We start from the raw sequence: 27,883 nt of genomic DNA, 5'->3' as shown, positions 1-27,883 counted from the left end.
GGAAGGCGACGTGACACCATGCTGAAGGAGAACAACCCAGAAGGCTACCAACTCTATCGCCGCCTCTCCAAGACCCATGGCCGCAGCGGTCCGTTCTATGGACTTGTGAAAACTCACAAATACTCATCACCTCCCAGCACCGACGACGACAGACTCAACTGGATCTCCAACTTGAAACTGAGACCAATCTGCCCAGCCCACCGCGGTGCAGATTACGAGTTGACCAAGCATCTGACGAAGTGTCTGAAAGTCCTCCCACGCCCTCCACACTCGATCAGCTCTCCACTGCAAGTCCTGGAGATGCTACAGAACATGACGCATGCGGTCAACAGCTGCCGTCTCGTCTCCCTGGATGTGGAGGCGATGTTCCCGTCAATACCTACTCAGACAGCCATCTCACTGATTCGTACTCAGCTGCGAGACAACAGAGACGCCCTCTCCGACGTAACTTGTCTCAAGCCCGACGCAGTCGCTGACCTGCTGAACATCTCTATCCAGAACTGCCATGCGGTCATTCAAGACGGTGACAAGGAGCGATGGTTCAGGCAGACTACCGGCCTAGCCATGGGCAAAAGCTACTCTCCGGTGGTCGCTGACCTGTACATGGGTCACTGGGAGGCTGATCTGGAGCTCCTGGCGGCCAACTGTGGTGGCAGGGTCCATGCTTTCTGCCGATACGCGGACGACTACCTGGTCTTGTTCGAGGGCAGTGACGACATCCTCAGCACGTGGGTCAACCAGCTGAACAGCAAGGACTCCAGCATCAATGTCACCACTGACTTGGAAGTAAACCGACAGCTACCGTATCTTGACATCTGCATCACTAGAAGAGACGACAAGTTCTGCACCAAGGTCTACAGGAAGTCCTGCAACACCAACCAAGTGCCTGCCTTCAGCTCCTACACCGAGACCCGCTACCTGAGAGCGGCCATTCGATCTGACTGCACTCGAGCGATCCGATACTGTTCGTCCATGAGAGACCGCCAGCAGGAGCTTGACTTCATCCGCCAGAAGTTTCATCATCATGGCTACCCACGATCATTCATCGACTCGGCCATTCAGAAGACTCGGACCGATCTCAGACTGAAGGCAAGGGCCCTACCAGCGCCACCTAGCGCGAACTCACACCCGGCGCCTGTCCGAGTCTCTGTTCCGTTTGCCGGCCCCCTGTTCTACCAACTCAAACGGGAGGCCAGCAAGATCGGGATCCAGCTCGTCTCCAAGCCTTCAGTCACCATCGGCTCGCTGCTCTGCAGCAAGGCTAAGCACCATCTGCCTAAGCTACAACAGAGCAACGTCATCTATCGGATCGAGTGCTCCTGCCAAGTGGACGGTGACCCAATGGTCTATATCGGCGAGACAGATCGTGAGCTGGGCACGAGACTCCGAGAACACCGGGAGAGCTGGACTGGAGAAGTCCGCTCGAGAGCCAATACATCGGCCTTCAGTACCCATAGAGACTGCTCACCTGCTTTCGATGCCATCAAGATCTTGAATCGAGCCAGTCATCACCAGATGCGACTTCTCCTGGAATCGGCCTATATTCGGACTGTTGGTCGGCGTGAAGCCGTCCTGGTGTCGCCGAATGACGCAAACGTGAACAGGAACTCGGGTGCCCTGCTGCATGACCGCTGGCTGCCGATAATCCGCCGTTTTTGTCAGTAGTGTTTACGTCTAGTTCGGCCTTTGTATGTATTTATATTTGTACTCGTCCTTTTACAGTTTTTGCACTCATTTTTGTATAGTCTTTTCTACTCAGTCTTTATCACCATAGGTATCCTGTTTCCCCCCCCCCCTTTTATTGTATTTTTATACGTGCCATTTATGCATTTTAGCACCCCATTTTAATTCATTTTAGCAGCTAGTGTATCATGATTGTTCTCACGTGTTTTTTATTCTCTTTAATGCATAATTCGAATAGTATGTGATCGCTCTGCCGCGCAGCTCCCGAACCTCTTCGATACCCGACTCGATTCGACCCGTTATTGATTCGCTGACGACGATATGTATAATACATATTGAAAGCGCTCCGACCCATTCGATCTCCTTGTGGAGTAAGTCCTAGTATTTCATCAATTTAATTCCATCTCCACATCATGTCATTACGTCAATTATATTCAAAATAGGGCCAAGAAAATAAGACATGTTGGCCAAACTGACAAACTGACTTTTGTCAAACCGTCTTACGGTTTTCATTGCAGTTATATATGTAATCATGAGCCTCAAAACCGCACTTTCTTTAATCAATGACCAAGGTGACCATAAATGACGCCACGCAATGTCAACAATGCAAAAGTGAAGCATCGGACCTTGCAAGGCGTGCAAGAAATCACGATTCCATGTGGGAGACAGTTTGAGATAGTTCTCGGCGCTAACATAGCAGTTTTCATTTTTGCCCATTGACTTATACCTAATGGTGAGGTCACGTGGCCGACCTGACCTCATGTGATTTTTAGGGAAAATCCGAGATATATGTACAAGTTGTGAGACCTCTGGATGATACTACATCCTGTAAGTTTCATCTCCCTGTGAAAGTTCCTCTGGCACTGACGGCGTTGCGAAGTTGCGACATCTGAGGACTGTGCAGAGGTTCATTTATGACGTCACAGGTCAGTGACCTGACCTGACCTGAAAATGCGGTTGGTGTCACAAGATGCGGCTTGGATCAAAGGTCAGGTATGCCAAGTTTCAGCTCTCTATCGCCTGCGTGTTCGGAGCTATCGTGAAAAACCCTATAGGGAGGCGGCACCCGCCGCCCCCCGTCGGACGGCGAGGGTTAATGATACATGCAGTACCTGATACGAGCATAAGGTTAAAACATGCCTAATTTCATTTCAATAATAACGCTCGAAAGCGTCACAGCTAGACAAAAAAAGGAAAACTGTACTTAAAAATAAGCGGATGTGAACACAATCTCCTTGACCGAATCCTTACAAAATGCAAGTCACGGGCCATGGCACCCCAGAAAACCTTGCTTAAAAAGACCCACTGAATCGCCACGAAATCAAGTGCTTTAACATATGCGTGTCATCTCTATGTATATAAGATCTCTATGGTACCAGAGACATACCTGAATGAAAAGATACCATGCATGAAAGAACCAAATGGGACAGCGAGACGACGGTAATTAGATGGAAATGCTAAGGGGCCCATAAATTGCGGACCGATTTCTTTCCACATACGCCGCTTAAGCAGTCGTTTGAACTTTGTCATTTGATACTGTCTCAATATTCACCAACTTTCGTCATCCTTTACAAACGTTGACCCGACTTCGCAAGAGCATCTGGAGGATGAGCCACAAAAAAACGAGTCATGAACAACACCGAGTGTGTCATTTATGCACACGGGGTAAATAGCCACGTGCGTGACTGTAAATATCAATGTATGTGGCTGCTGGCATTTTCCCATACCTGCTACATTGCATGATTAAATCGAGACATCCAGGCATTTAAACGGCACGTGCACTGTACCACACTTTTCAAAGTTTAATGCAATGCTTTGATATTACCAGCCGTGTGGTTCAAGGGGTGTGGTTAAACACGTTGAACCACACGGCTGCTGACGTCACTATCATGTAGTTGTGAGCTTTTTGGCAGGTATGGGAGACAGCTTCCAGCCCTAAGGCCGGGAATTCAATAAATGTCACCTCGCTTTTTTCAGCAAAAGCACCTCGGGCCGCATATTTACGTCTGAACAACGAGTTGCGTTGGAGAGGCCGGAAATAGTGGCGATTTCAGGACCGCAAGAATGGACCGTCATTGGAATGATTCTTTTTTAAACCGTGCACTGTTTTCGGCCGGAATCTAATAGTTACTACAAAATATTTTGTAATTACGTTTCCACCAAGAATGAATGCCATCAGGGCTAAATTTTTAATACTATTGCATTTGGTCAAGAAGCATATAGTGCTGTTATATTGCAGTTTTAGCGCGTTTGTTACAAAATATGAAGCGAATTTGCTCTTGTCCATCCACTAAAATTTATTAAATATTTTGCTTTGTGTATTCCAAAAGGAGAGGGAACTATTTCATTTGTGCCTTCATGTCAGAATTGAAGGAGGATCATTAAATTTTCAACGCAGTTTACAAACAAGCATTTGGTCTTTCTCGTTTATAAGCAGTGGCTAAGAAAAGGTTGATCAATCCTGAAGTTCAGTCATCGTACCTCAACTTGGCAGCAAGATCCCCCAAGGACAGAGGATATATTGTATACATGTCCTGTAAATCAAAACAAACAAGCATTTGGTCTTTCTCGTATATAAGCAGTGGCTAAGAAAAGGTTGATCAATCCTGAAGTTCAGTCATCATACCTCAACTTGTCAGCAAGATCCCCCAAGGACAGAGGATATATTGTAAACCTGTCCTGTTAATCAAAACTTTTTTGTGACTTCAAAGGCTTAAGTTATCTGTGGTGTGTTCGGAGTTAGGCTATATGGCCGTTTTTGTTGTATGTTTATGTGGAGATTGAATATAACTGTGACCCTGTGCTTGTTTGTATACTTACGGTCAAACAGGGAACAGCACATTCACATAACATACTCACCTAGCACCTAACTCATAGCTGTACCCTGCAGGATCTGTACTTGTTCATGTCTCGAGCATTAACAAAGCACTAAAGTAGCTTAGTAATCATTTCCCACATTTTCTGAGCATCTAACATGACATACAGCAGTGCAGAGCAGCTTCAGAGAAGAAACACTTTAAATGCACAGACTCACACCAGCCACCCAATGAGCCAGTTCCTCAGTTGACTGTTTTCCTGGACACAGCTTGGCAATGTGAGCTAACTTTTGGCAAGTTGAAGGTTAGCAGGTAAGATTGAGTTAGGGTGAGTAGTGAGTACCTACCTCTAACTGGGTGCTACTGCCATGCAGGTCTTGGCAAGGCTGCAAATATGTGTGTTGATTGACATTGAGGTTAGGTCAGCTGTCAGGTTAGTCAGGTTCAGGTATGCTCATTGCTCAGGTCACATTTTTATGGACATTTGGCAAATTAAAAAACTAACAATCTGATCTAAGCTAACCCGACTAAACATACACAACTACTGACTATAGGAACGGAGCACCTACCTACTTGTGCCTACATCTCATACCATGTCAAAGTAGAGTTCCTTGGTGGAAGAATACCCTCAGTACTTTTTATCCCAGCCCTGTGAAGAAAACTAATACTTCTAAGCTCTGAGTCACTGCTGGCCATCCACAGGAAGAAACGCTGAGACTGAGAGCTTTGCCATTGTATATTGGACCAATAATGACTATCACAAATGACTATGAACACATAATATGATCACATCATTGCATGGATTGTCACATTGACAATTTTACTACAATCCTTTTTTCAAGAAATACAGTGATGATGATTAACATCAAAATCAACATAAAGTGGATTTAGTGATCCAAGCTTTCTCCTCCAGTAGCAATGGAATGATCGCATGTTTCATTCGCCAGACACTGAGTACCTGATGCACATTACAATCTGCATAGCATCTAAGCATAGTAAAACTGCCCAAGTCCATTCATTCTAGATTTTAACTTGATAGTTAGCACTAATTTATCTTGCTGTTATAAGTTATCATTCAATATTCATACCATACATCAATACGCGCTCATCAGTCAACATTTTCTGGCATGATCCTGCTCAGCGTGCTCTTCAGCATTGCTCCAAGGTCTGCAATATTATAGCTTGTTTTTGGACAATAAGCTCTTTTAATTTTACTTTTTCTTGCTGATATATGAGCCCGATCAACTAACAATTTATCAACCAAAATTTCATAACTTGTTCAACTTGATATTGATATTGCTCAGTAATCAAGACCTCTGTCAGCCTCCTGGATACTTCAGATTGTTTTCAGTCAACATGCTTCTTAAATATGATATAAGTCAATCTTAAGGGATTTAAAACACCCAACAAAACGACGTACAAGAGCAAGAAAACCACCAGATAAACTAAAAAATGGCCTTGGAACAGAGCCAAGTGGTGCTCCATTTGTTTGTTTACAATGATTGTAGTGCTGATGTATTTTTAGGACTCTGAACGTCGGCTTATAAAAAAATGAAACGTTTTTACAAAAGTTGTAAGGCAAGTAATATTTATCTGAAAGAACTAAAATATTCAAAAGCCAAACACTATGAAATACATGAATCGGAACGAAAAAGTAACCCAAAAATCCAGCCTAATCACCGGCTCCTAAAACTGCAACACAATCAGCACTTTTCCCCGCAACTCGTTGTCCAGACGTAAATATGCCCTCGGGCCTAACGGCCCTCGGAGTTTTCGCTAAAAAAAAATCGGTGACATTTATTGAATCATCCCGGCACCGGGCAGGAATATATTGTTCCTCACCTACAATCTGCTCCCATGTACTTTGTGATGGTTTGAATGCCTATATCATCTGCAAATGTGTTAAAGGGGTCCTCCCACCTTCAAAAAGCTCATGAATAGGCACAAAAGTGATGTATCAGGGTTCACAAAGTGCAAAAATGAATATCTTACAAATTTCACCGAAACATATTCACCGGTTTTTGAAATATTAGACTTCTACTTTTGCTCACTTTTTGGAGCCTACACTGTTCCTATGACGTCATTCGCAAGCAATAATTTGGCATCTTTAAAGGGACCCTCCCACCTTCAAAAAAGTTAATGAATTGGCACGAAAGTGATGTCGCTCGGTTCAGAAAGAGCGAAAACGAATATCTACCAAATTTCATCGAAAAATATTCACCGGTTTTCAAGATATTAGACTTTTACTTTTGTTTACTTTTTGGGATCTCCGCTGTTACTAGCGACTTTATTTGAAAGTGCGGCATTTGTTGCGCGCAAAGCAGCATATACCACCGCGTGCTACCAAACGTTTTAGTAAAAGATTTTAAAATCGTTAGATCTCCGCTGACGTCACAAATTCTAAGGGGGCATACCAATGCACTAGCCCCTTAGAATCCGAAAACTGCAAGTTTGAAATTCCATATCTCCGAATTAAAGCATTTGTCGATGTTGTGAGTGCCCAAACCGGTATTTGCAGGCCATGGCCACCAATTTGGCTATCTCAACTCAAAACTAATGTTAAGGTGGGAGTGTCCCTTTAAAGTGCGGCAGATGTTGGGCGCAAAGCATCATATCCCACCACAGCAGCTGGGGCATTCCACGTCAAATCGAACAAAAATCGGCTGTTTTGCACCTTACCATCAGCGATTTCATTATAAATTTGTGAGCGAGTTCCTTTGTGGCCCCGGACATTACATTGATGTTTTTTTCACATTCTGACCACAGGTCTTCTAAATATAGGGCATCAATTTTTTACAAAATGTTGCATCTTTATATTTTTGAACGACCATAACTTTGGTTGTACTTGTTTGATTTGAATGAAATAAACCTTACTGTTTAGGTAATTTCTTAAGCATTTGTTTAGATTTGCACCTACTTAAATATATGACCTTGAAATTTGCTTAACTCTGTTCTTAAGCACAAATATTGAAATAGCAAAAACACGTCACCTTCGATTTGGCTCATTTTCATATATTTTATTGCCTACCATATTCTTAACAACCTGTGAAAAAATTAGAGTGGGCCATTCATCAGTTTTGAAGAAAATTGCACATATGCAAACGTATGTTAGCACGCGCAGTGGAGGGGGAAGAGTGAATTTCGCCCCACCCCTCCTGTTTTTCACCAATATCTCATAAGATTAATGCGAAATTAATTATGGCTACCTGTCAAGAATTGAATTGGACATCTCATCGTGCAAGCAATAAGAAAATCGGTTCACAACTGTTCTAGTAATAGCGGTGTAAAGTGAACATCCTGTCGCCGCAGCGACGCGGCGACTCGGCAGCCGGCGCCGACCGCTACGCGCCGCCTGAATTGTAGACTGTGCCGGGACGGAACGGAACGGTTCCGTCTTTACATCGCGCTCCCTACCGCTGATTACGTTCGATTCGCGTCAAATTTTGTGAGAAGACTAAGAAATCTACAGGCAATCTTATGGTGAAAGGATTTTGAAAATCGGTTGGTAAACAATTGAAATATGAACGTGTAAACACAAAATTGTGATTGCTGCGTTTCCCGCATCGGCCGAGCCCGCCTCAGCCGGCGACATGTTACACTTAGCAGGCATCTAACTGCCATATTTATTATTGGATTAACTAGAAATTCCCCATACATACTAAAAATGTATGTTCTTTCGTATAGTGAAGATCAAAAGACGTGAAGATATCGTTGCGTGATAATGTTTTCGTTGAATTTACTTCATGATGCATTTCCACACGGCTCAAAATTCACCGCAAAATACCGTTTGCCTGAGACACTTTTACTATGGAACGTGAATGCTTGACTACGATGACTATGCATTTCCATTCTCGCAGAGTTTGGGATATCACTAATCAGCAATCATTCATTTCAGAAAGTGTGCACAAGCAAGCATGTCTTGACTCTGTCTTTCAAGGTCACGCGCGGTTGCGTGATGTTGATGCATGAAAACGGCGTTTGCCGCGAAAGTTATGAATGGCCCACTCCAATTTTTTTCACAGATGGTTAGGAACATTGTGACGGACATAATATGTAAAAATTACCCAAATCGAAGGTGACGTGTTTATTGCTATTTAAATTTTTCTGTTTTAATTCAAGGTCAAATGCATTTCAAGGTCACTTCAATTTAATTTTATAATTAAAAATCAAAGCCTTATCAATTGCCTATAAGACCCTGTTAATATCATTTTGATACCAGAAAAGGAACCAGAGTTATAGCCATTTAAAAAATTGATGTGTGGCATTTTTCGCTATATTCGATGACCTATATCTCAGCGATACGTTATCAAATTTCGAAAATATTATACGTAACTCAGTTTTGAACCATGCCCAGTCTGCCTACAAATTTTCAGAAAAATCGAAGGGGATGACGGATTTCGGTGTTTGATTTGACGTGGAATGCCCCAGCTGTAGGTATAAAGGTTTTAGCATGATATTTTAAAATCGCTAGATCTGCGCTAACGTCACAAATTCATAATTCGAATTCATAAAATCTGAATCCAAGTGCTGCAGCGTTGAAATAAAATATTTTCTAATTGAGACATTTATCGACGTTCCGAGTGTCGAAACCGGTGATTGTGAGCCAGGGACCCCAGTTTGACTTTCTCAACTAAAATCTAATGTTGAGATGGGATGGTCACGTTAACGATATGCGGAGGCAGTTATTTTTTCCTTTCGTCTTTGGTTACAAATATAAGTCACAGTTAAGTCTTTAAATTATGCTCTTTTCTCGTCATTCTAGTCCACTTCTGGCTGAGTTTGTGGTATGATATGTTGTCGGCGTGTCCCAATTTCACGGTTCTGTGGTCCTGAATTGGCGAGCGTGATGTCCCTGCTCGTCTAGCATCAGGCTCTCGAGTAGCCGCGGATAACAAGTAGATCAACGAGTGAGAGCGCGGCTCCACAACCCGAGGCTTCTGCCGAACGACTAGATTGGCTGATATGCCAAGGAGATACACTTTAGACGGAAAAGAAGAATGACTGACCGCGGAAATGGAAAATATCAACCCGAATTAAATCGCCGCCACCGTTATTTATATTTGAATAGTAACTGAACGAAGACGTAGTTAAATAAGTATGTATAGTTGCAGCTGTCCGTAGTTACCCAGCGTGGCAAGCCGGCTAGCCGTGCTTGGCTAACTGCAGCTAGCCATCCTACCGAGGTGCCACAGACCCTAGCCCGGATTCTGGTTTCGCTGCGGCAGCGTGTAATAAACGTCTCGCCGCGTCAGTATTGCCGCGCCGTTCACACAACGGCATGCCAATTTAGTGAGCGCGACTCTCCGGCTAAATGACTGTTCCGATGGCTGTCTTCAGCCGAACCAGTGCAGCATCTTGAGCCCTGACACATCGGTCAATACGCTGCATTGCACTGGGTTGGATAAGACTTGCGAGGATTGCAGAAGCAGATGAGCATGATATGAAAATTGTTTGGTGTTTAAGAAAACTAGAAATCGTTATGTTTTTTTTTTTTAGATAAGTGAAGATAGAGTGTGGATTGTGAACTTTGGAGGCTTCGACTTCCGGCATATCATGATTGAAATTTTGGCGACAAAAACGGTAAAACGCGTTGCTGCGAGTGGGAGGGCCTGGGACTCGATCCCTAGTGGCGCCGTCACCATGCGCATCACATATACATCATTGAGCGACGGATTAGGAACAGCAACAGTTAGGGCCGTATAAGATGCAGTCACAGCCCCAAACCAACTGCAAGTTAATCGCTGCACGCACCTCTCGTCCCTTCTGTACGTGTTAACCTTAGTGTCAATGTGCCAGTAATGCAACGCGAGCTAGGAGAAAATACATTACATAAGCAATACCTGGGCGCAATCATATAATTTTGCACACCTGCCACGCCACTTCTGTGAACGAGCATTGCCTTTTGCAGATTAAATCCGCACTTTTGAGAGAGCGAGATGAGAGCGACTTCTCTCCGTTAATTCGCTACGAGTAGTTAGGCACTGTAATTTTTTCTACAAACTTACATAACGCGACCCAGTAGGACGGATTAGGAAGTCTGACACTCGCCCAATAATTCGCTCAACAACTCTTCCCTCCCCTCCCCCCTCCCCCCCCACACATACAACACCTCTCACCGACCTCTCAACTCTTCCTCTCGAATCTCTCACCTCCTCCTCTCGACTCTCTCACCTCCTCCTCTCGACTCTCTCACCTCCTCCTCCTCTCGACTCTCTCACCTCCTCCTCTCGACTCTCTCAGCTCCTCCTCCTCACACCCTCCCCTCCCCTCCCCTTTCCGCTGCCACTGGACTCTGCCCGCAGGCGGCGAAATCAGCCATTTGCTGACCGCTAGTAGCACCGACGGCTATTGATTGCTTATTTTAGGCCCCATTTAGATTCGGGAGATTGAGAGGCGGCCATCCAGAGGGAAGGAAGGAGGAGGGACTGGAGCTCTCCCTCACTGTCTGTCGCGGGCGGAACGGTACCATACGGTTTTCTGACTTCAGAAAATTTTGCTGGAATTGGGACTGGGAGGAACTGAGTTCCAAGTGCCGACAGTCTACAAGTCTACAGGTCTCACAACCAAACTATAGTTTCATTTAAAATGCCCCAGAATATAAACACGATTAATTACAGTCGCATAAAATGTCAAAATGATGTATGAACCAGGGTATATTGAATTAGGGGGTAGGACCAAGTTTAGTTGGCATGATCTCAGCAATTATCGTGTTTTATATGGCGGTTTTTATTATCACAATATTATTTTTGATATCATGAAGTTTGTATATCTCGGTTTTACGAAAAATAGTAGGGCAACAAAGATAAATTTCGCGAAAAAATAATTTTAGTTGGAAACATCCGTTCTGGTATGCAAAATTCAGTATGGAGCCCAGTTTGGTGACCGTCTAGTGTGCTTCCAAGGCTGAGTACCTACCTGATATCAACAGGGGTTGTTTACTATTTTGCGTTACGTTGCTAGGTGGTTGCTAGGGAGCTAAGGATACTCTCTTGCGCGATCATTTGCACTTATTTTTCCTCATTATATCCAATTATATCGACATGTTGCTGTTTCTGAGACCTAACTCATGCTAAGAAAAAAAGCAGTTTTCTTAAAATGTGTATTTAAGTGCCCTAGTATTAACACAGCTCTGCAATTCTGCTTAAATATCTGCAAAATCCTGACTTCCCGGAAAATTGTTGGTGGTGATGGGGATCGAGCCCGGCGATGAAAAGTAAGTCAATCCTCAATGGCTTTAAAACGTTATTTCTTGTTGTTCTGTGAAATAGCAATGCAAAGACCGATGGTAGCGCCAGTGTTGAGCTTTCCAATGAAGCATTGCAATTAGTGGTAAGGTTATTATCATCTAAGATATTTTCCATCAAATATTATAATTCTGCCATTGCCTTGCTGTAGAACAGGGTTACTTTCAGTCTCTTGGGAACACGATTTGCCGGTCTCGGATCGAAAAAACACTTCAAAAAGCGGTAAAAGACGATGAAATTTCCCACCTGATAGCATCTCGGGTTTTTATATATCCTGTCTAAAATTTTCATAAATCAGACGTAAAAATGGCCAATTTCGTCAGATTCCGAATTTTTGCCATTGGGTCGAATGTAAAGCATAGCTACTTTCAGTCTCTTGGGAACACGATTTCCGTACCTCAGATTGAAAAACACTTCAAAAGTCGCAGATAGTAGACGAATTAATCTACAAGATAGCATCTCGCTTTTTTCTGTATCTGGTCATGTATCTTCATAAAACCCTCTCAAATATAGTCAATTTAGCATTAAAGTCTATGGATTTAGAAGAATTTTCATATCCGACTAGATTTGGGCTACCATGTCTGTTGACCGGGGGCCGGTATGAACGATGTTTGTATGTCTGGTATGTGCAGAACATCACATAAATCGGGATTAGGTTTCCAGAGACAATGGTTAATATCTCAAGCAAATATGAAATCATTCCTATAATGTTATGCTGTTTTACCAAAAACTAATGGGTCTTCAATGCTAAAGCGTCTTTAACCAATATAGCTTTACATTCACCAATTTTTACGCCAAGTGGCTTCCATTCCTTGACCTCACCTGACAGCCATTTCCGTCCGAGCAAATATCACGCACGCTTCCACAAAAGATCACTTTCGTCAGCGGAAATCCCCACCTTTGATCTGCTCATTTCACCTATAATCCGACCTAGCCGCTCAATCTCCGTCTTGGCTGGATCCGCACCCCCACACTCCCGAGAAGAGTCCCTCGCCGTTCTTCTCTTCCCCTAGGGAAAGTCTGGGTATATGGGGAGATGGCCCTACTCTGACCAGCCGCTGTCTTTTTACAGCAGACGACAGCTGGCGAACGGTCACATATCTATTCAGGGTCCGGCCGACCGGGCGCACCGAAAACCAACAAAGGCCCGCCTGATAAATGGTCGTCATAACAGGCCCGACCGGCGCCGGCGGTTATTAAAGATGGAGTCGGTGGACAGTGCTGACGTAGGCCGGCCACTGTGCTTGCCGCAGGGCTACTGTCCACCGAGCCGGGGTCGACCCGAGGGTGATATGTCGTCCACTGTACCGGGGCAGCGAAACTGCGGCTATGCTGCGACCTGCGAGTCACCGGTCTCTCCAAGTAAGTTCACCTGGGGCGAGTGGGTAATCGAGCTTGGAGTGGCTGAGGTTCACAGTTCGCACATCGCTTGCTAGATAAGCCTTTCGCGGGGTTTTGAGGGTTCAGCAATCAGCACAGCAATACATATAACGGACATTGCTCAATGGCTTGCTATACCTACCTATGCGTTTCGGTGGCACCAGGCTGTTCGGAAGCAGAGCGCATCTTCTACGTCACCTCAACAAGAGAAGTAAAAAATTGTTTCACGAGTTGTTTCTTATTCCATCTGGCCTTACAAGCGTAGTAAAATCTTATGCTAACGTCTCTTTCCTTCATCAAGTCTCTCCTTCCCCTGCTCCACTGTACCCATTTATACCGTACAGCACGGCGACACGGCTAAACGCAATAACGACGAACAAACAACTTGTCGCCGTAATGGTCCCCTAGGAGACCCAATAAGACGACGTCGGCCGGCCTGACTGCGACGTCGGCCGGCCGGGGGTGCCGAAATTGACCCCCACTCGGTAACATTCCGCCTCGGGCCACTCGGCGGTCGTTCCGGGCCGCCGGATGTCTCCGAGAGGGGAGAAAAGACGAGGGAGACGAGGGGAGGTGGTGTGCGCCAATCGACCGCGGCCCGCAGACTTCCCGGCGCGGCTCCGCGGCCTGGTGTGGTGGGACACCCCAGGGATGGGGATGGTGCCGACACCAGCACGGCTCGCTGTCGAGAGAGGACGTTCACCCGCCAAGTTCGCACTAATGATGGGGAAGGGTAACGGGAGCTGGCACTTTGTCATTGTTACGTTATTGGATACCGGGACGGGTGAGGGAAATTCCGCATGGAGGCCGTACCATACGAAGCACGCCCTGCAGAGAAAGGCAAATTGGATATCAGATATGTCTCCATCTAATAACACATTTGTCGTCTGTTGCTCCATTTTGGCTAAGGTAGTGTAAGTTTGTTTAGATAAATCGCTGTAGCATGTTAATACGATTCAATTATTGCAGTAAAAAAATGAGTGATGTCCCTTTCAAGTTACAGCTAAGCTAAAAAGACAGGGCTGGAGCAAACGGATGCAAACAGGTGATAAAAGGAAGAAAACATTTTGAAATCCACCGACTGCTAACTCCACTGCAATCAAGCCGTCTCCTCACCAAGCCAACACAGTGATTGTGTGAGAGCCGTCACCCCTGCTCGCCATCCTCCTCTCGTTTTACGGACGACCAACTTCACTCGTCGCCGATTGAGTTAGAGCGTCTGGGCGGCTGTCGTTCGGCTACTTCAGTCTCCGTGACACGCACGAAAACAAGTCCCCCGTCTGGCCGTGGCCAAACTGGATAACAGTCTGGCTTGATTCTGTCTGATTAGCGTCGACAAATGGCGCCAGGTCGTCAGGGGACCGCGCAGGCTGCCCTCCCTTCACCGGACAGACAATCGAGTTAGCCAGACGGAGCTCTCGCAGTCTGAGAACCGGTGTTTGTTCTAGAGTTAGCGCACTTGAGATAGGGACTCGCATTCCACAGAAAGGATTCACATAGAGTCGCAGAGGCTTGCGTACCAAATCAAGTGAGTGCTGCTATCGTTCGCTATTCCTCGCCTATCTACGGGTAGCGGTAAGCCAGAAGTATACGATAGGATTTGTGCTTGACAATCTCAGTCTGCCACCCGACCAGCCGACTACCTAACTACCTGAAGTAACAGCGAGGAGGGTTAGTTACCACTGCGACGGTCAGATCTCAAACATCACCCGCCCTCGTCGCCTCACCGAGCGCGTGACACCTCCAGATCTCCGGATCTCCGGAGCACCGGAGCATCGGGCCAGTCCCGAATCCCGGCGGCCGTCACGCCGGAAGCGGAACTGATTGCAGCGACAGCCCCGACGGGTGCCGCTTTACGACTGTCGTGTTTACAGAGCTGATAGACGCGCGACGGACGCCCTTGTTTCGACGCCGCGCCGTGCTGTCAGCCTTTACGAGCCGCCGTCTCCGCCGGCGGGGAGCTAAGAAGAAATTGGCACCGATCCCCCGGGAAGTTACGGCGATGCTATTTGTCATTCAGTTTGAATGTGACGGTTCAGAAGTGTCTTTGGATCCGACTAGTGTCTCAGTATACGGTGGCCGGCTCACAGTAAAGTAGAAAGGTGTAAAATGCTTTTTTTCAGACGCAGAACCTTCTTAAAGCCTTTTTGAAGTCCAGTGGACGTGAAGTGACTCATTGCTCAGAATGACATTACGACGAGGCTTTGCGCTGACCACCGAGTCTGTAAAGGTCATCGAATTATCCTTTTAGTTTGTCCTTTGACGGCATCTTCATCCGCGTTTGGGGTTTGATGTTAACAGAGTCAATGAAGAACGACGATTATATCCGTAAAACGAGAATTGCAAAAATAAAGATTTAGTTGATGAAACAATATTTATATCATTTTGATGGAAAACAGAAAATTTTCACCATTCCGTGCTCTCTTAGGATTCGGCACAAAGGAGATTTGCATCGCTTTCCATAGCGATGTAAATCTGCGAGATGTACCCCGGGCACCTTTTCCTAGTCCGTGCCGTGTCGGCCTATCTGGCCACCCGCCTCCCTCCGTTCATTGTTCCAGCGGGGGCCGGTGGATAATGGGATTATCCCCCGGAGTTGAGTCTGACTTCATTGGCGCACCTTGCTGACTGGCTGGCTAATGCATATCGCCTAATCAAATTCCGTCCCATAGAAGGGTAATTTGGCCTCATGTTGTCTACAGATAGCGGGCCCTACGACGACGGTACAAAAAGGTAGTAGTGGAATAACCGAATAAGACGCTGAGGCAGAGAACCAAGGGACGAAGCTGACATTTGGAGGCACCTACGTTTTCACGGCGTGGAAGTCTTTGTTTGAAAATCCAAAGGCGTAAAATATCGACATTATATTCACTTCATGCACGGCATTGACGGTATGCTACAAACAGCTCTATAAATTAATATCTATTGAGCATAAATTCAAAATAAAATGAAACTAGATGTAAAAGAATAACTCTCATACATGTGTGTCCTTGGTAGCATTGGCAGGGACTATAATGCCTTCCTTCGGAGGCACTGTAAACCCAAATTTGTTGACTACCTCCAAGAACTTTTCTATTTCGTCCGTATCGCCCAGGTTCTTATACACCCACAGACCCCACTCCAGTTTAGATGCCTCGTTCATGGCCTTGGCCTTGAGACACGCGTTGTACTCAGTCTTTCCCATCTCCCTAAAACAGGTTACCCTATGATGCACCTGAACCAAGTCTGGGTCTGGCATTCGTATCACATCCACCCTGCTCTTCACATACCTCTCGTACAACATAACGTCCAGATCGTGATCTACACTGCCGCCGAACGGGTCACTGAAACTGCGGAAATCGGACAGGTGCTGACACGAGACCCCGTAGTCCTCGTCCAGCCAGTAGCCAAGCTCGGGCTGGTGCAGCCGCCCGCTGTCATAGTTTTCCACCACCGAGCGCACCTTCCTCTTGAACACGCCGTACACCACGCGCGGGTTGTAGGTGCTGAACGTAATTGGGTAGTAGGCCCTCCGGCCGGACTCTGTGTTCGCTCGACATCGCTGCAGGAAACTTTCCCCAAACAGCAGATCGACATGGGCCAGCATCACGATCCCGTCTTCTACAGTCGCCTCCGTGGCTGTCAGCCAGCCTCTCCCGGCTGAGAACATCCCGTCGGCCTCCAGGAGTCTCACCGGAGGAACGAACGCGCCTCCCAGCTCCCGCGCGGCGTTTGCCACCAGCTTATCAACTCTTTGTCGGTCGTTTTCCTCCTCATCTGCGTCCATCCTCGGAAAGCCACTGGAAAACCGGACGATAGTGAGTGCTAGCGGCTGCGGCTTCTGCGCCATCTGAACGAAGCGCGACAGGAACCTCTCCAGCGCCTCCAGTCGGTTGTAGTAGGGCAGGATAATGTGCACTAGCTGGCTGGAAGTCCTGCCAACGTACTCCACTTCGAGCTCTCCCATCGGTCGCTGCAGGAGCACTTTGTGGTGGGTCAGCACTGGCTTAGAGCTGATCTCTTCCGAGGTCAACTCGTCGTCATATGGGGACACATCCCCGAAGTTCCGTGCCGCTCGATCCCGGAGGTACACCTCATACTCGACTCCTAGACCTGGCAGATAGCGCAGGCGGCCGCCGATACAGTCGGTACCGGCAGCTCCGTGCGACTTCGGTAGCACCATGGAAGCTTCGTGGACCACTCGCTGAATCTCAGTGGCCTCGTACCCCGCGGCTATCGGTCGGCTGACCCACCCGTAGCCAGCCTCCAGCAGGTGTCGCCGGTAGTGACCATAGTGGAGCTGGATCCATGGGTACTGCGACGGCCTGCGATCAGGAAACGGGGAGAGACGTTATGACCAGGACACGGAAATGAACATGAGCAATGAGCATACGCACTGATGTTACTTTACATATGATATACAAATTTACGAGCCGGCACAATATTTATATGATGCAATGTTCTGCCACTGATCACAAATGAAACGTGAGGAAATACCACATGTCTCATTTGCGTCACTATGCATAACTTAGCGTATATGTATGAGCCATAAGAACATATCACAAGTTCAAGCATTTGAACTTAATGTACCAATGTCCTGTAACGTTAAGCTAGGGATATAAACGGTCACGAATGCACTTCAAATCACGTTGAGCGTGGTTCAGCTCAAAATTGTTGCTGGTTACCTAGCTGATAATTAACATTTTTGATGCTTGTACGAAACACTAATCATTGATCTGTATCCATTTTATTCCGCCGTCGCCAGCGTCCACCGCGCTGCTCAAAACTTACTCGATGTCTCCACTGAAGCCTGGAAATGCTTCCTTTGAGTGTCCGATGTTCGATAATCTCATGTATTGTTCTGTAGACAGAAGCGGCACTGGCGCCGAAGAAGAAGAAGAAGGTTCTTGCAGCTCTTTATAATATGGTGATTCGTGGTCACCTGCAGCATTGAAAGAAAATGTTTTGGTTAGCTGTGTGGATATAATAGCGAGACATCAATTTGTATCTGGTTTTGTCATGCATTCCAAATGTGGAAAATTGTCGAAGCCGTTGATGCACAATTTACTTATGCCATCGTAACCGGAAGTCAAATGATTACTGTTGACATTGCATGTTTGTAAGTGTTATTACAAAGAATAGCAATGCAAAAGATAAGCATTCTTACCTTTGGCTGCAATGGCTCGTTCACGATAGAAGGTGGTCCTTCTTATCAGTACAAACAGTACAAGGGTTGTGACGAATATCGGAACCAGCAAACAGCCTATCAGCAGCCGGCCGCGTACCATTTTGGCTGACGAGCATATGTTCGTCCGCAACAGACGTGGTTTGAGAAATGAGATTTCTTTGCTCCTTCAATATGCTTCGGTGTGTGCAGTTTTTTGCCAGTCTTGTCACTTGATTTCAGTTGCGAGTAGGTGTGTCGTCAAGGGCACTGATAACTTTTTCTCCCATCAATGTTTCAAAATTTTCACGATGCTCTCGTTCGTTGAGAATCAGTCCCGGCAAGCAAGATAATGCTTTTCTCTAAGAAGCACTTCGGTGATACAGCTTGTAAAATCCATCAAGAGGATGCCAACTGTCTTAAAACAGCTATGTATCAATTACTTCCGGTCATCTCGAAAACACTTCAGCGTCCATGGCATAATTCCTCGTCCTTTCTTGAAGAAATCGCACAGGCTCTCGTTTCAAGAACGTTCAGTCCGTCGTTCAACGGAAATCCTGTTCGTCTTCAGCCACTAACATCACCTTACTCTCTCCACATCACTCACCGCACGTCATATCACCGACACGTCATTTCTCTGCGTCACAGACCTTCTGCAGAGCCGTCGCGCGGTTCTCAGACCACCCACAGATGGGAACTGAGGCTTTCCTTCAGGTGTGAGCTCTGTGCCGGCGTCACGGCAACAGCTGAGGCCGATAACATCCCGGATAAGCTACGGTTAGATAGGGAGGGAGGTGTCAGCTGTGTGTACTCAAGGGAGTGTCAACATGAGCGCGTCTGTGGAGATGTCTGTGTTTAATTATCAAAATGAAATAATGTTATGTGTGTTGTGCGTGTGACTTTGGTATGTGTGACCGATTGCTTTGGGTGCGCTGTTCTTGTAAAACTGTCATGACGCCGAACACATATGCTTGTGCAAAATATTGCCATGCTAAATTCGTTGTCGTTGTTGGTTCATGAGTGTGTGGAACGAAAAGCAGGCTGCCTTATGTGCTGTTCAAGTCAGATGAAGTCTCGTTTTGGCCATGACTTGTTGAAATCTGCTCTTTTACCGAGACGGACCCTCCGAGCCCTTGTATCGTGACAGGGCCGGCGGCAGGGGCAGAATTTGACCGCTCTCTGATACAGCCTCACGAGTTGGTGCGCTGTAGCGGGGGAGACGGACAGGGAACTGATACCCGGGCGAGCGGGCGGCGCAGTCAGGGGTAGCCTCCCTCTGAGGCAGCGGCGACAGCAGGCAGGGCGCGCGTCTCACAACACCTTGCAAATTTGGTTTGTTTAGCGTCGGGGAGAGGGCAGGAAGGGAGATTAACATATAGATTGGCACGGGACAGGGGAGTTCCATTCAATACTGTTTACGAAAGGCGCCAATAGGCTGAAAAATGTCTTTGTTTCTGAGAAGCGCGTGTGGATGTTGACACACCTTGACAGCACAGACGTGATTTTTCCGCTGGGAAGTTCATCGAAGTTGGTAATTTTCCATAAATAAACATGCTATTGAAACAAGTTCAAAATAAGGTGATTTAAGCCCAGCTGATAAAGCCAGATATAAGCACATTTTCTATCAGCCGTTGGCTGAAACATCTCGGTGACAGTAAGGCTAAAAGACAAATATTCATCGCTTAGGTACCTATAGCTTTTGCCGAAGGAATAAGTAATTACTCGGAATAAATCACAAATTATTAATGACAATTAGGTATTGTGTACGTACTCGTACAACTAATAATGCAATGGCATGAACTACGACCATGCTTAGAGTAAATACATAAATGATGAGCCCCCTTTTATCAAATTCTGAGCCGAAGGAATAATAACATCATTTGACACACATGGGAAACCATTAGGTAAGATAATTGCCAAGAAATCACATGGTATTCTCACCTCATTCAAAGTCAAAGTCAAAGTCATCAAAGTCATTTTATTAGAATTCTTCCACGGGGTGGGTATTAAGAATCCGGTCATGGTGACAATAGGAGCTAAATGAGACCCAATTAAAAATATATGATACTGATACAATGGCAAAAGCTACGTTAAAACACGATTACATTAATCCTAGAACGCCTAGGGGGGGGGGGGGGGTTGTATCAACCCCCCCCCTGAGGTTTTTTCGAAGTGCACGCTAAACGGCTTGTCGTAGCGGGCTGAAATTTTCAATACCCTCTGGGGCAACCTTTGCGCATCTTTTGCCGAAAAAAATTGATCGGGTCATGTCAGGTCACGGAGTTATGACGTCATAACAGGTACAGCCTCCGGCCGGATTTTCACAAACTGAGTGCCAACGCCCGAGGTTTCCTGCCGGTGGTACGGACATCGGTTGATGGATCGTGATGAAACTTCCCATGCATGTTGGGGCAAGTATTGGCTATCATATGGTATAAGAAATTTGACCGGGTCAGGTCAGGTCACGGAGCTATGACGTCACAAGAGGAACAGCGTCCGGTACTTTTTTTGAAAAGCGCCCAAACCACTATTTTGCTAATTCTTGTCACCTCAATGGGAATATGCAGCAATATTAGCTTCTATAGGGAGCAAATGGACCTCCCAAATCCAAAAATACAATCAGATTTCAAAAGTTTAAATTTTGATTTTTCGAATTTCTGCCGCCGACTGTGACCTTGCCGACTTCCGGCGCTCCCAACGCGCCATCTTTAGAGCTAGGGAAACGAAATACATACCAAACGATAGAGAATTGATCAAGGAACACGATAGTGAAGGTTTCAAGTCGATATCTCCCACCGTTTTGCCGCAATCGCCGCCGAAAATTGAAAAAAGTCTATTTTTCCGATAATTTGACCTTTGACCGGTCAAAAGTAGGTCAAATATTGACCTAGGACCAAAAAATATACCACCAATCGCGAGCTCTCGTTGAGAGCAATCCGTTGGTTTTTTTCCGCTAAGCTCTACGACCTTCCGTTTCGAAACGCCAGGGGGGGGTCGTAACAACCCCCCCCCCCTGGTCGTTCGTGTTATGAGAAATGGCCTGGTCGTGCGAGGGTTAAAACACTCGCGAACGCATCATCCGCATGTAGGAAGTTGACATCAGCAGGTTGACATTCTAAAATCAGGTGCCTGTGGCGGTGTCCTTCGCATTCCACGATGCTGCCGCTCTATATGCAAACTCCCGCTGAGTTCTTGCGAGCCGCCACTTCGGGAGCTGCAACTTCCAGGCTGCTACCGCGCGAGTGTCACGTGACGACACTTCGGCCCGGCGGGTGAACATGGCCGACATCGCTGGGGGACATTGGTCATTATACAGGGCTCTCTGGACGTGAACATGATCATGGCGGCGGCGGCGCAGCATCACATCCACTCTCTCCCAACCAAGCGACTCCAACGCCGGCGATATATGCTCGGACCGTCGCGTCCCGGTCACAAGTCTGGCGGCGAAGTTCATCGTCTTTTGGACGCGCTGCATTTGACACTTGGCGGCTCCTCCCCAGACGGACAGGCAATACTGAATGTGTGAGAACACGTGGGCTTGGACTAGGAGTTTAAGGACGTCAGGAGTGAGGTGGTGCCGGATTTTGTGGAGGGATGCGAGGATGGAGTTGCAGCGACGCACAACCATGGTTATGTGGGGATCCCACGTCAGGTGTCGGTCGAGCAGCACACCCAAAATTTTGATGGTCTGACTTGGCCGAATGTCGTTACCGGAGAGTGAGACGTAGAATGACTCAGTCTTTTTTAGAGTTTGCTGGGTTCCAATGAGAGTGATAAAGGTTTTGTTTTGGTTCATCTTTAGACTGTTGGCCTGGAACCACAGCTGGAGATCGAAGATTGACTGCTCGACACGACATCTGAGCTGAGAGAGATCTGGGGTTGTCATTCATGGCTCACAGTATGACTGCACGCAAATGCCGAAGTGCCTCCACTCACGAAAACGTTTTCTGTGCCCGTTACCAATCTTTTGCGGGAAGGCTGTTGTTCTTGGATGTTTTACTTACTTCTAAGACTTGAAACGGAGAGGTAGGTTTATGCTGTAGTATGGCCGGGATGAGATGGCAGGGAGAGTGTAAGGAGTGTCTATCTCAGAATGTATACGTTTCGGTCTAAATTGAAATGACAGATTACAAGTGATTCAGTCGTGCCATGCGGTACAGCCTAATCCGCAGGCGCAAGCTGATTGGCCACCTAGCGGCGGATGCTGGAAGTAATAGTTACTCCACTGCCTTACCAGGTGGCTAACACATCACTTGCTAAGCAGGGTTGTATACCAATCAAGTCGATTGAATTGATTGATTTGATTCAGCGCGTATTTTGAGTTGATTGGATTGAGTCGATTGACTTTTCGAGATGACTGGTTGACTGACTCGTTTGACTTTAGCGACTGGTTGACTGATTTGATTCCCGAAAATTAGAGTGACTCGTATGATTGAGTCGATTGAATGGAAAGTTGAAATAAGTTTTAGTTGACGAAAAATAATGACACCAATTGATGACATCAAAGATCACAAAACTACACTGAAAACTGCTTGTCATCACAACTGCAATATGGAGTAGATGGCCAAATAAAGAACAGGGCCTAAACATGAACAGCCAACTTTGACTTTCAACTGCAATAACTGCTCCAATCCTGTGATAGAACCTGGCGATGCACCTACCTACCTTTCTGCACTCAGCAGGAATTTTTTTTTAATCCAGATGATAAAGTGCAAGGCCCTGTATACTAATAAAGTGTGATTAATTACTAATTCACATCTCCAAATCTCCTCAGAAACAACCCACTGAACTCTATAAATATCTGAAACCCCTACAAAAATAACTGAAACAAAAGCGCCGTTTTCGTCTCGCTAATTACGTTTACATTAATAGCTAATTTGCTGCATTGTTTAATTTGCAGCAGAACGTTTGTTGATCCTTTTCTCCTGAGAGCCTAGGCATAACATATTTAATATTTTTCATTTTCCTTAAAATATTTTACCGAATATTATTAAGTGGTTTTATTTCAATTGAAATAATAATTAAAACGAAATTGGTGTTGTACAACCGATTTATTTTATGATGATCTACCATACTACATGATAATCAATGACGTCATCTTACCAAAAAATCAAAAGACGAAGAATAAGGATTTATAAAAGCTTAGCATACTTCTTGGCAAAACGTTTTCTTTGTTTTTTCGCAGTCGCACCAACGGCATTTAATTTTCCTTGTTCTTCTTCCTTTGTCCTTAACTTATCCTGTGGTTCCAGAGTCCCTGTCCTTTCCATTTCCTTTTAAATATATTTTTAATGCTCATCCCTATCCCCCAGTCCTAACAGTTTCAAATTGTATTGCAATAAAATGTTTTGAATTCTTCACATATAACCTATCTACCTTCGTTGGTACTGTTGGTAGCCAGTGACACATCTAGGCAGGTAAGTAGGTACCTACCTGCTTTCCTGCTGTCTTCATAAAGCATACCTAATGAAGTTGTCAAAGTTATAGCACATTTTCAACACTTTCATATCAATATGGTGTCAGTGTGGCATGTAACCTAGCTAGGTTCATTATGTTCAGGGTTCAATTCAGAAGAGCTCCGCATAACTCACATAAGAGACAGACGGGGGCTTTACATGGGGTAGATGGCCTGATGACTTAGCTGGAATATGGCCAAAAGTAAATTGACATCTTTTAGGTGAAAGGTGGTGATTTGGGTTAAGGGGCGTTTGTTGAAGTCAACTACTGGGTTATTTTGCACCCATTAAATGAAACTTCTGCTCCAATTCTACCCATTGAACCTCAATATCATGATCCACCTGTCCATCACTAGGTATCCTTCCTTATTACATAGAAACTTAGAATGGCATGGCAATTTATAATTTTAAATGACAATATTTTTGTTTCTTCTGTAGGTAGGTAGGTAGGTAGGTAGGTAGGTACACCAGACTGCTATGGACACTTTTCCAAGTTGGTGGGGCAAAAAACCTAATGTATATCTTGGTTTGAGTCGTTTGATTGAGTTGATTGATTCCTTTCATTGTCGCGTTTGAGTCGATTGAATCAATTCCCGAAAACTGCTCTGACTTGATTGATTTGATTGGTTTCCCAAATTTGCCGTGATTGAATTGATTGCTATTGATTGAGTCGTATACAACCCTGTAATGCTAAGGAAGCTAAGGAATCCTCTGCGCTGTTTCACCCTTTTACCGTTTCGTCCAGATCGATCATGACAATAATTTATCGATATCTTCACGTAATATTGCATAGAGTATCGCCAGTTGAACAGCTTATTACAGCCCTTGTAAAAAATGTTTTGGAAATTTTACAGATTGGGTAATTAGGTTCCAAATGCTTTTTTATACGGCATGCTACCAGAGTAATTGTTAATCTTTCTTCATACATGACAGCGTACCTGATGTCATAAGCTCTACAGCAAGCCGTCGTCACCTAGCCGACCGACCAGCCACTGGAAGCGTCCAGCTAATCTCAAGTTTCCACTAACTCTGAGTAGGTCCCGACTCGTAAGTTGCTGTCGGTCGGCCGGCGCCTTCCCCTGCCTGCAGTTCCATCACTGAGCCGGTGCTATACCCCTCCCGGGAGGTGCCGCCCGGCCGGCCGGCGTCCTAAAGGGACCACGGACGGCCGACGAGGTCAGTCCGCGCCCGCCGAATGGTCGTGTTTACGGTGGGAAGTGGGCATTAGCTAGCCACTCGAGTAGCGTGGCGTAGGAGAGAACGGCAGTGTGTTTTGGTGTGAGTGGGCTTTTTAGCAGTATGTTGATGAAGGAAGTGTAAAATGCTATACTTTGAATGGTAGTGTACTGTCAATGATTGTTTTTAGAATCACCTTGTTAATTTTCACTGACTTGCTTTCTATATTAACACATTTTTGGGACATTATGACATGGTTATCATTTGGCATAGTTCATCCCATTCTCACTAAGGTTCAGTTGAACTGAAACTCCTAGACTCTCTCTTCCTAGCCTTCCACCACTCACCGCTCAACCATCTCATCATCCTATGGATCATCCCAAAACGCTTCCTCGCCACTTTTGCGCCACCTCATTCAAGGTCACGGCCGCGACTAATCCCCAATCGTCGTGGAGCTTCTCTGGCCGGCGTGCGTCAGATTAAGTAGCTTCTGGTGTTGGCAATTTGCCGCTGGGTGCCCTCGGACGTGTCCCTTGTCGCCGGAGAGCGTCGAGTCGCGATGGCCGGGTCGGTGGCCGGCCGTAGATTAATCGCCGTAGACCGGCGCTGTGGAGAGGTCATCATTAGACGTCAGAGAACAGGTGCGGCGGTGAGCCCGCTGACGGTCCGCCGCAGAGGTGAGGGGAGAGAGAGAGGGGAGAGGGAGTGAGAGAGGAGAGGGAGATAGAGAGAGAGAGGGGGAGAGAGGGGAGAGGGAGAGAGAGAGAGAGAGAGAGGAGAGGGGAAGACGTGTCTGACGACACGTCAGAGGGTGGTGAGCGGGAGATCATAGATGAGAGAGAGGAAATGAGTGAAAGGGAATAAGAGAGTGAGAGGGAGAGAGAGAGAGAAAGAGAGAGAAAGAGAGAGAGAGAGAAAGAGAAAGAGAAAGGGAAAGAGAAAGAGAGAGAGAGAGAGAGAGAGAGAGAGAGAGAGAGAGAGAGAGAGAGAGAGAGAGAGAGAGGAGAGAGAGAGAGAGAGAGAGAGAGAGAGAGAGAGAGAGAGAGAGAGAGAGAGAGAGAGAGAGAGAGAGAGAGAGAGAGAGAGAGAGAGAGAGAGAGAGAGAGAGAGAGAGAGAGAGAGAGAGAGAGAAAGGGAATAGAGGTACGACCTGCTTCGACGATCGGATGGAAGCCTTTATGCCTAACTGAAAGCTCTCAGATAGTGCATGGCGAATAATTTACATCAAATTTTGTTTCCTTGTAACTTTAGCAAAATCTAGGTCTCAGGAAATTCGGGAAACAGTTGGGATGCAGTATAGTATAGACAAGCGGTTCTGAAAATAATTTACGAAAGCCATTCCCAGTGGAATGCTCCGAGATCTATACGAGGTGAATATTGCTTACAATTCTATCGAATTTATAGCCGCATATCTTTCCATTATAATTCCTAGCTGCTTCATAAAGCTTCGTAAAAAGAGCAATTCACGCTATCTTACAATGACGGCAAACTATGAGTAACTTAGGAGCAGGCGCTGCTTTTATTCTTTGTCCGGAGCCTCATAGCTCATCATATCTCCCCAGAACATCTATCTCCCTACAATAACTTTTACAGTCTGTCCGGAAGTGCCATAAATTCTGACGGGGCTTGATCATGTGGCCGCGAGACTGCAGATTTCATGTCGCCGTCCAGAATATATGGCCGGGTATATCAGGGTAACTAACGCCTCCCCTCCGACGCCCCCGCCCCGCCCTCGCCTCCTCCCGCCGCCGTCGCCGGCTCGCGACACCTCCACACACAAATGGGCCGCCGAGCGGTAATGGGTCAGGGCGACCCCTCGACTGTCGTATTGGTGGCGCCTGGTGACGAATGGGTGCGGCCAGTGACAACCGGTGGTGACGCATGACCCATCCCGGTCCCGGCAGTGACGACAGTGCCCGGTCAGACCTGTGCTGTACTTGGCTGGACTGAGCAGAGTGGCGTGAGGGACCCGGGGACCTCCCAGAATCGGACTTCGCTAAAAGAGAGACTCCAAATAAAATGCAAGTACGATTGCGCATGCGGTTTTGCTCACTTATAAGAAGAGCGTTTGGTTACTGTCTATGGACGTGGAAAGTGATTAAAGAATTGCCTGGTCAATTGCTAACATTGTTCAACGATTATTGCAACCGCACATGCTTTCCAGAAGTTACACCACCCAGTTATCCTGCCTCAGATCCTGACCGCTGCCGTCGCTGTACTTTTAAAGGGACCCTCCCACACTCAAAAAAGTTTATGAATTGGCATGAAAGTGATGTCGCTCGGTTCAGAAAGAGCGAAAACGAATATCTACCAAATTTCACCGAAAAATATTCACCGGTTTTCAAGATATTAGACTTTTACTTTTGTTTACTTTTTGGGATCTCCGCTGTTCCTAGCGACTTTATTTGGAAGCAATAGTTTGGCAGCTGAAAGTGCGGCACTTGTTGCGCGCAAAGCAGCATATACCACCGCGTGCTACAAAACGTTTTGTCAAACATTTTAAAATCGTTAGATATCTGCGCTGACGTCACACATTCAGAGGGGTATTCCTATGCATTAGTCCCTCTGAATCAAAATGCTGCAATTTTGAAATTCAATATTTCCGAGTTAAGGCATTTCTCGATGTTGTGAGTGCCGAAACTGGTAATTGTGAGCCAGGGACCCCATTTTGGCTACCTCAACTCAAATCTAATGTTAAGGTGGGAGGGTCCCTTTAACGTCATACTGCAATAAGGACACAAAACGTGGACGCAAGACGCAACTTGAGCGATAAACTACTTTCCTCGGTGCAGCATTAGGTCGAGCGAGTTTGTTGGTAATTTCGGTTAGACCTCCTCCTAGCATGGTTGTTCGGGTGCTCGGGTGTTCGGGTCTTACTGTAGGTTCTGTCGGTGGATAGGCAGAAGTGATAGACCGGAGTTTACTTAAAGCTAGATATATGTATGTCACTGAGTCAGGAGCAACATGAAAATGCGTGCTTTAAGA

The 27,883-nt window shown here is 46.1% G+C and overlaps 2 protein-coding genes across 2 annotated transcripts; one reads left to right on the top strand and one right to left on the bottom strand.

Annotated features, from left to right (window-relative positions):
- The first annotated feature begins 300 nt into the window (after positions 1 to 300).
- Positions 301 to 15,723, top strand: LOC122365266. The gene is made up of 2 exons (XM_043336305.1): positions 301 to 1,326; positions 15,685 to 15,723. Exons 1-2 carry the CDS (start codon positions 301 to 303, stop codon positions 15,721 to 15,723), a joined length of 1,065 nt encoding a protein of 354 aa, XP_043192240.1.
- Positions 15,724 to 15,972: 249 nt separating this feature from the next.
- Positions 15,973 to 19,034, bottom strand: LOC122365268 (chondroitin sulfate N-acetylgalactosaminyltransferase 2-like). Its single transcript, XM_043336307.1, has 3 exons — positions 18,270 to 19,034; positions 17,894 to 18,044; positions 15,973 to 17,427 (listed from the first exon to the last, which is right to left on the bottom strand). The coding sequence occupies exons 1-3, from the start codon at positions 18,388 to 18,390 to the stop codon at positions 16,098 to 16,100; spliced, it is 1,602 nt and encodes a 533-aa protein (XP_043192242.1). The 5' UTR covers positions 18,391 to 19,034; the 3' UTR covers positions 15,973 to 16,097.
- Between the last annotated feature and the right edge of the window lie 8,849 nt (positions 19,035 to 27,883).

The sequence above is a fragment of the Amphibalanus amphitrite genome, unplaced genomic scaffold (genome assembly GCF_019059575.1).
Source record: "Amphibalanus amphitrite isolate SeventyFive unplaced genomic scaffold, NRLGWU_Aamphi_draft 000726F_arrow, whole genome shotgun sequence".
In the NCBI taxonomy this organism is placed as follows: Eukaryota; Metazoa; Arthropoda; class Thecostraca; order Balanomorpha; family Balanidae; genus Amphibalanus; species Amphibalanus amphitrite.
Note: the sequence above shows the minus strand (reverse complement) of the source record. Positions and strands in the feature narration are given on the sequence as shown.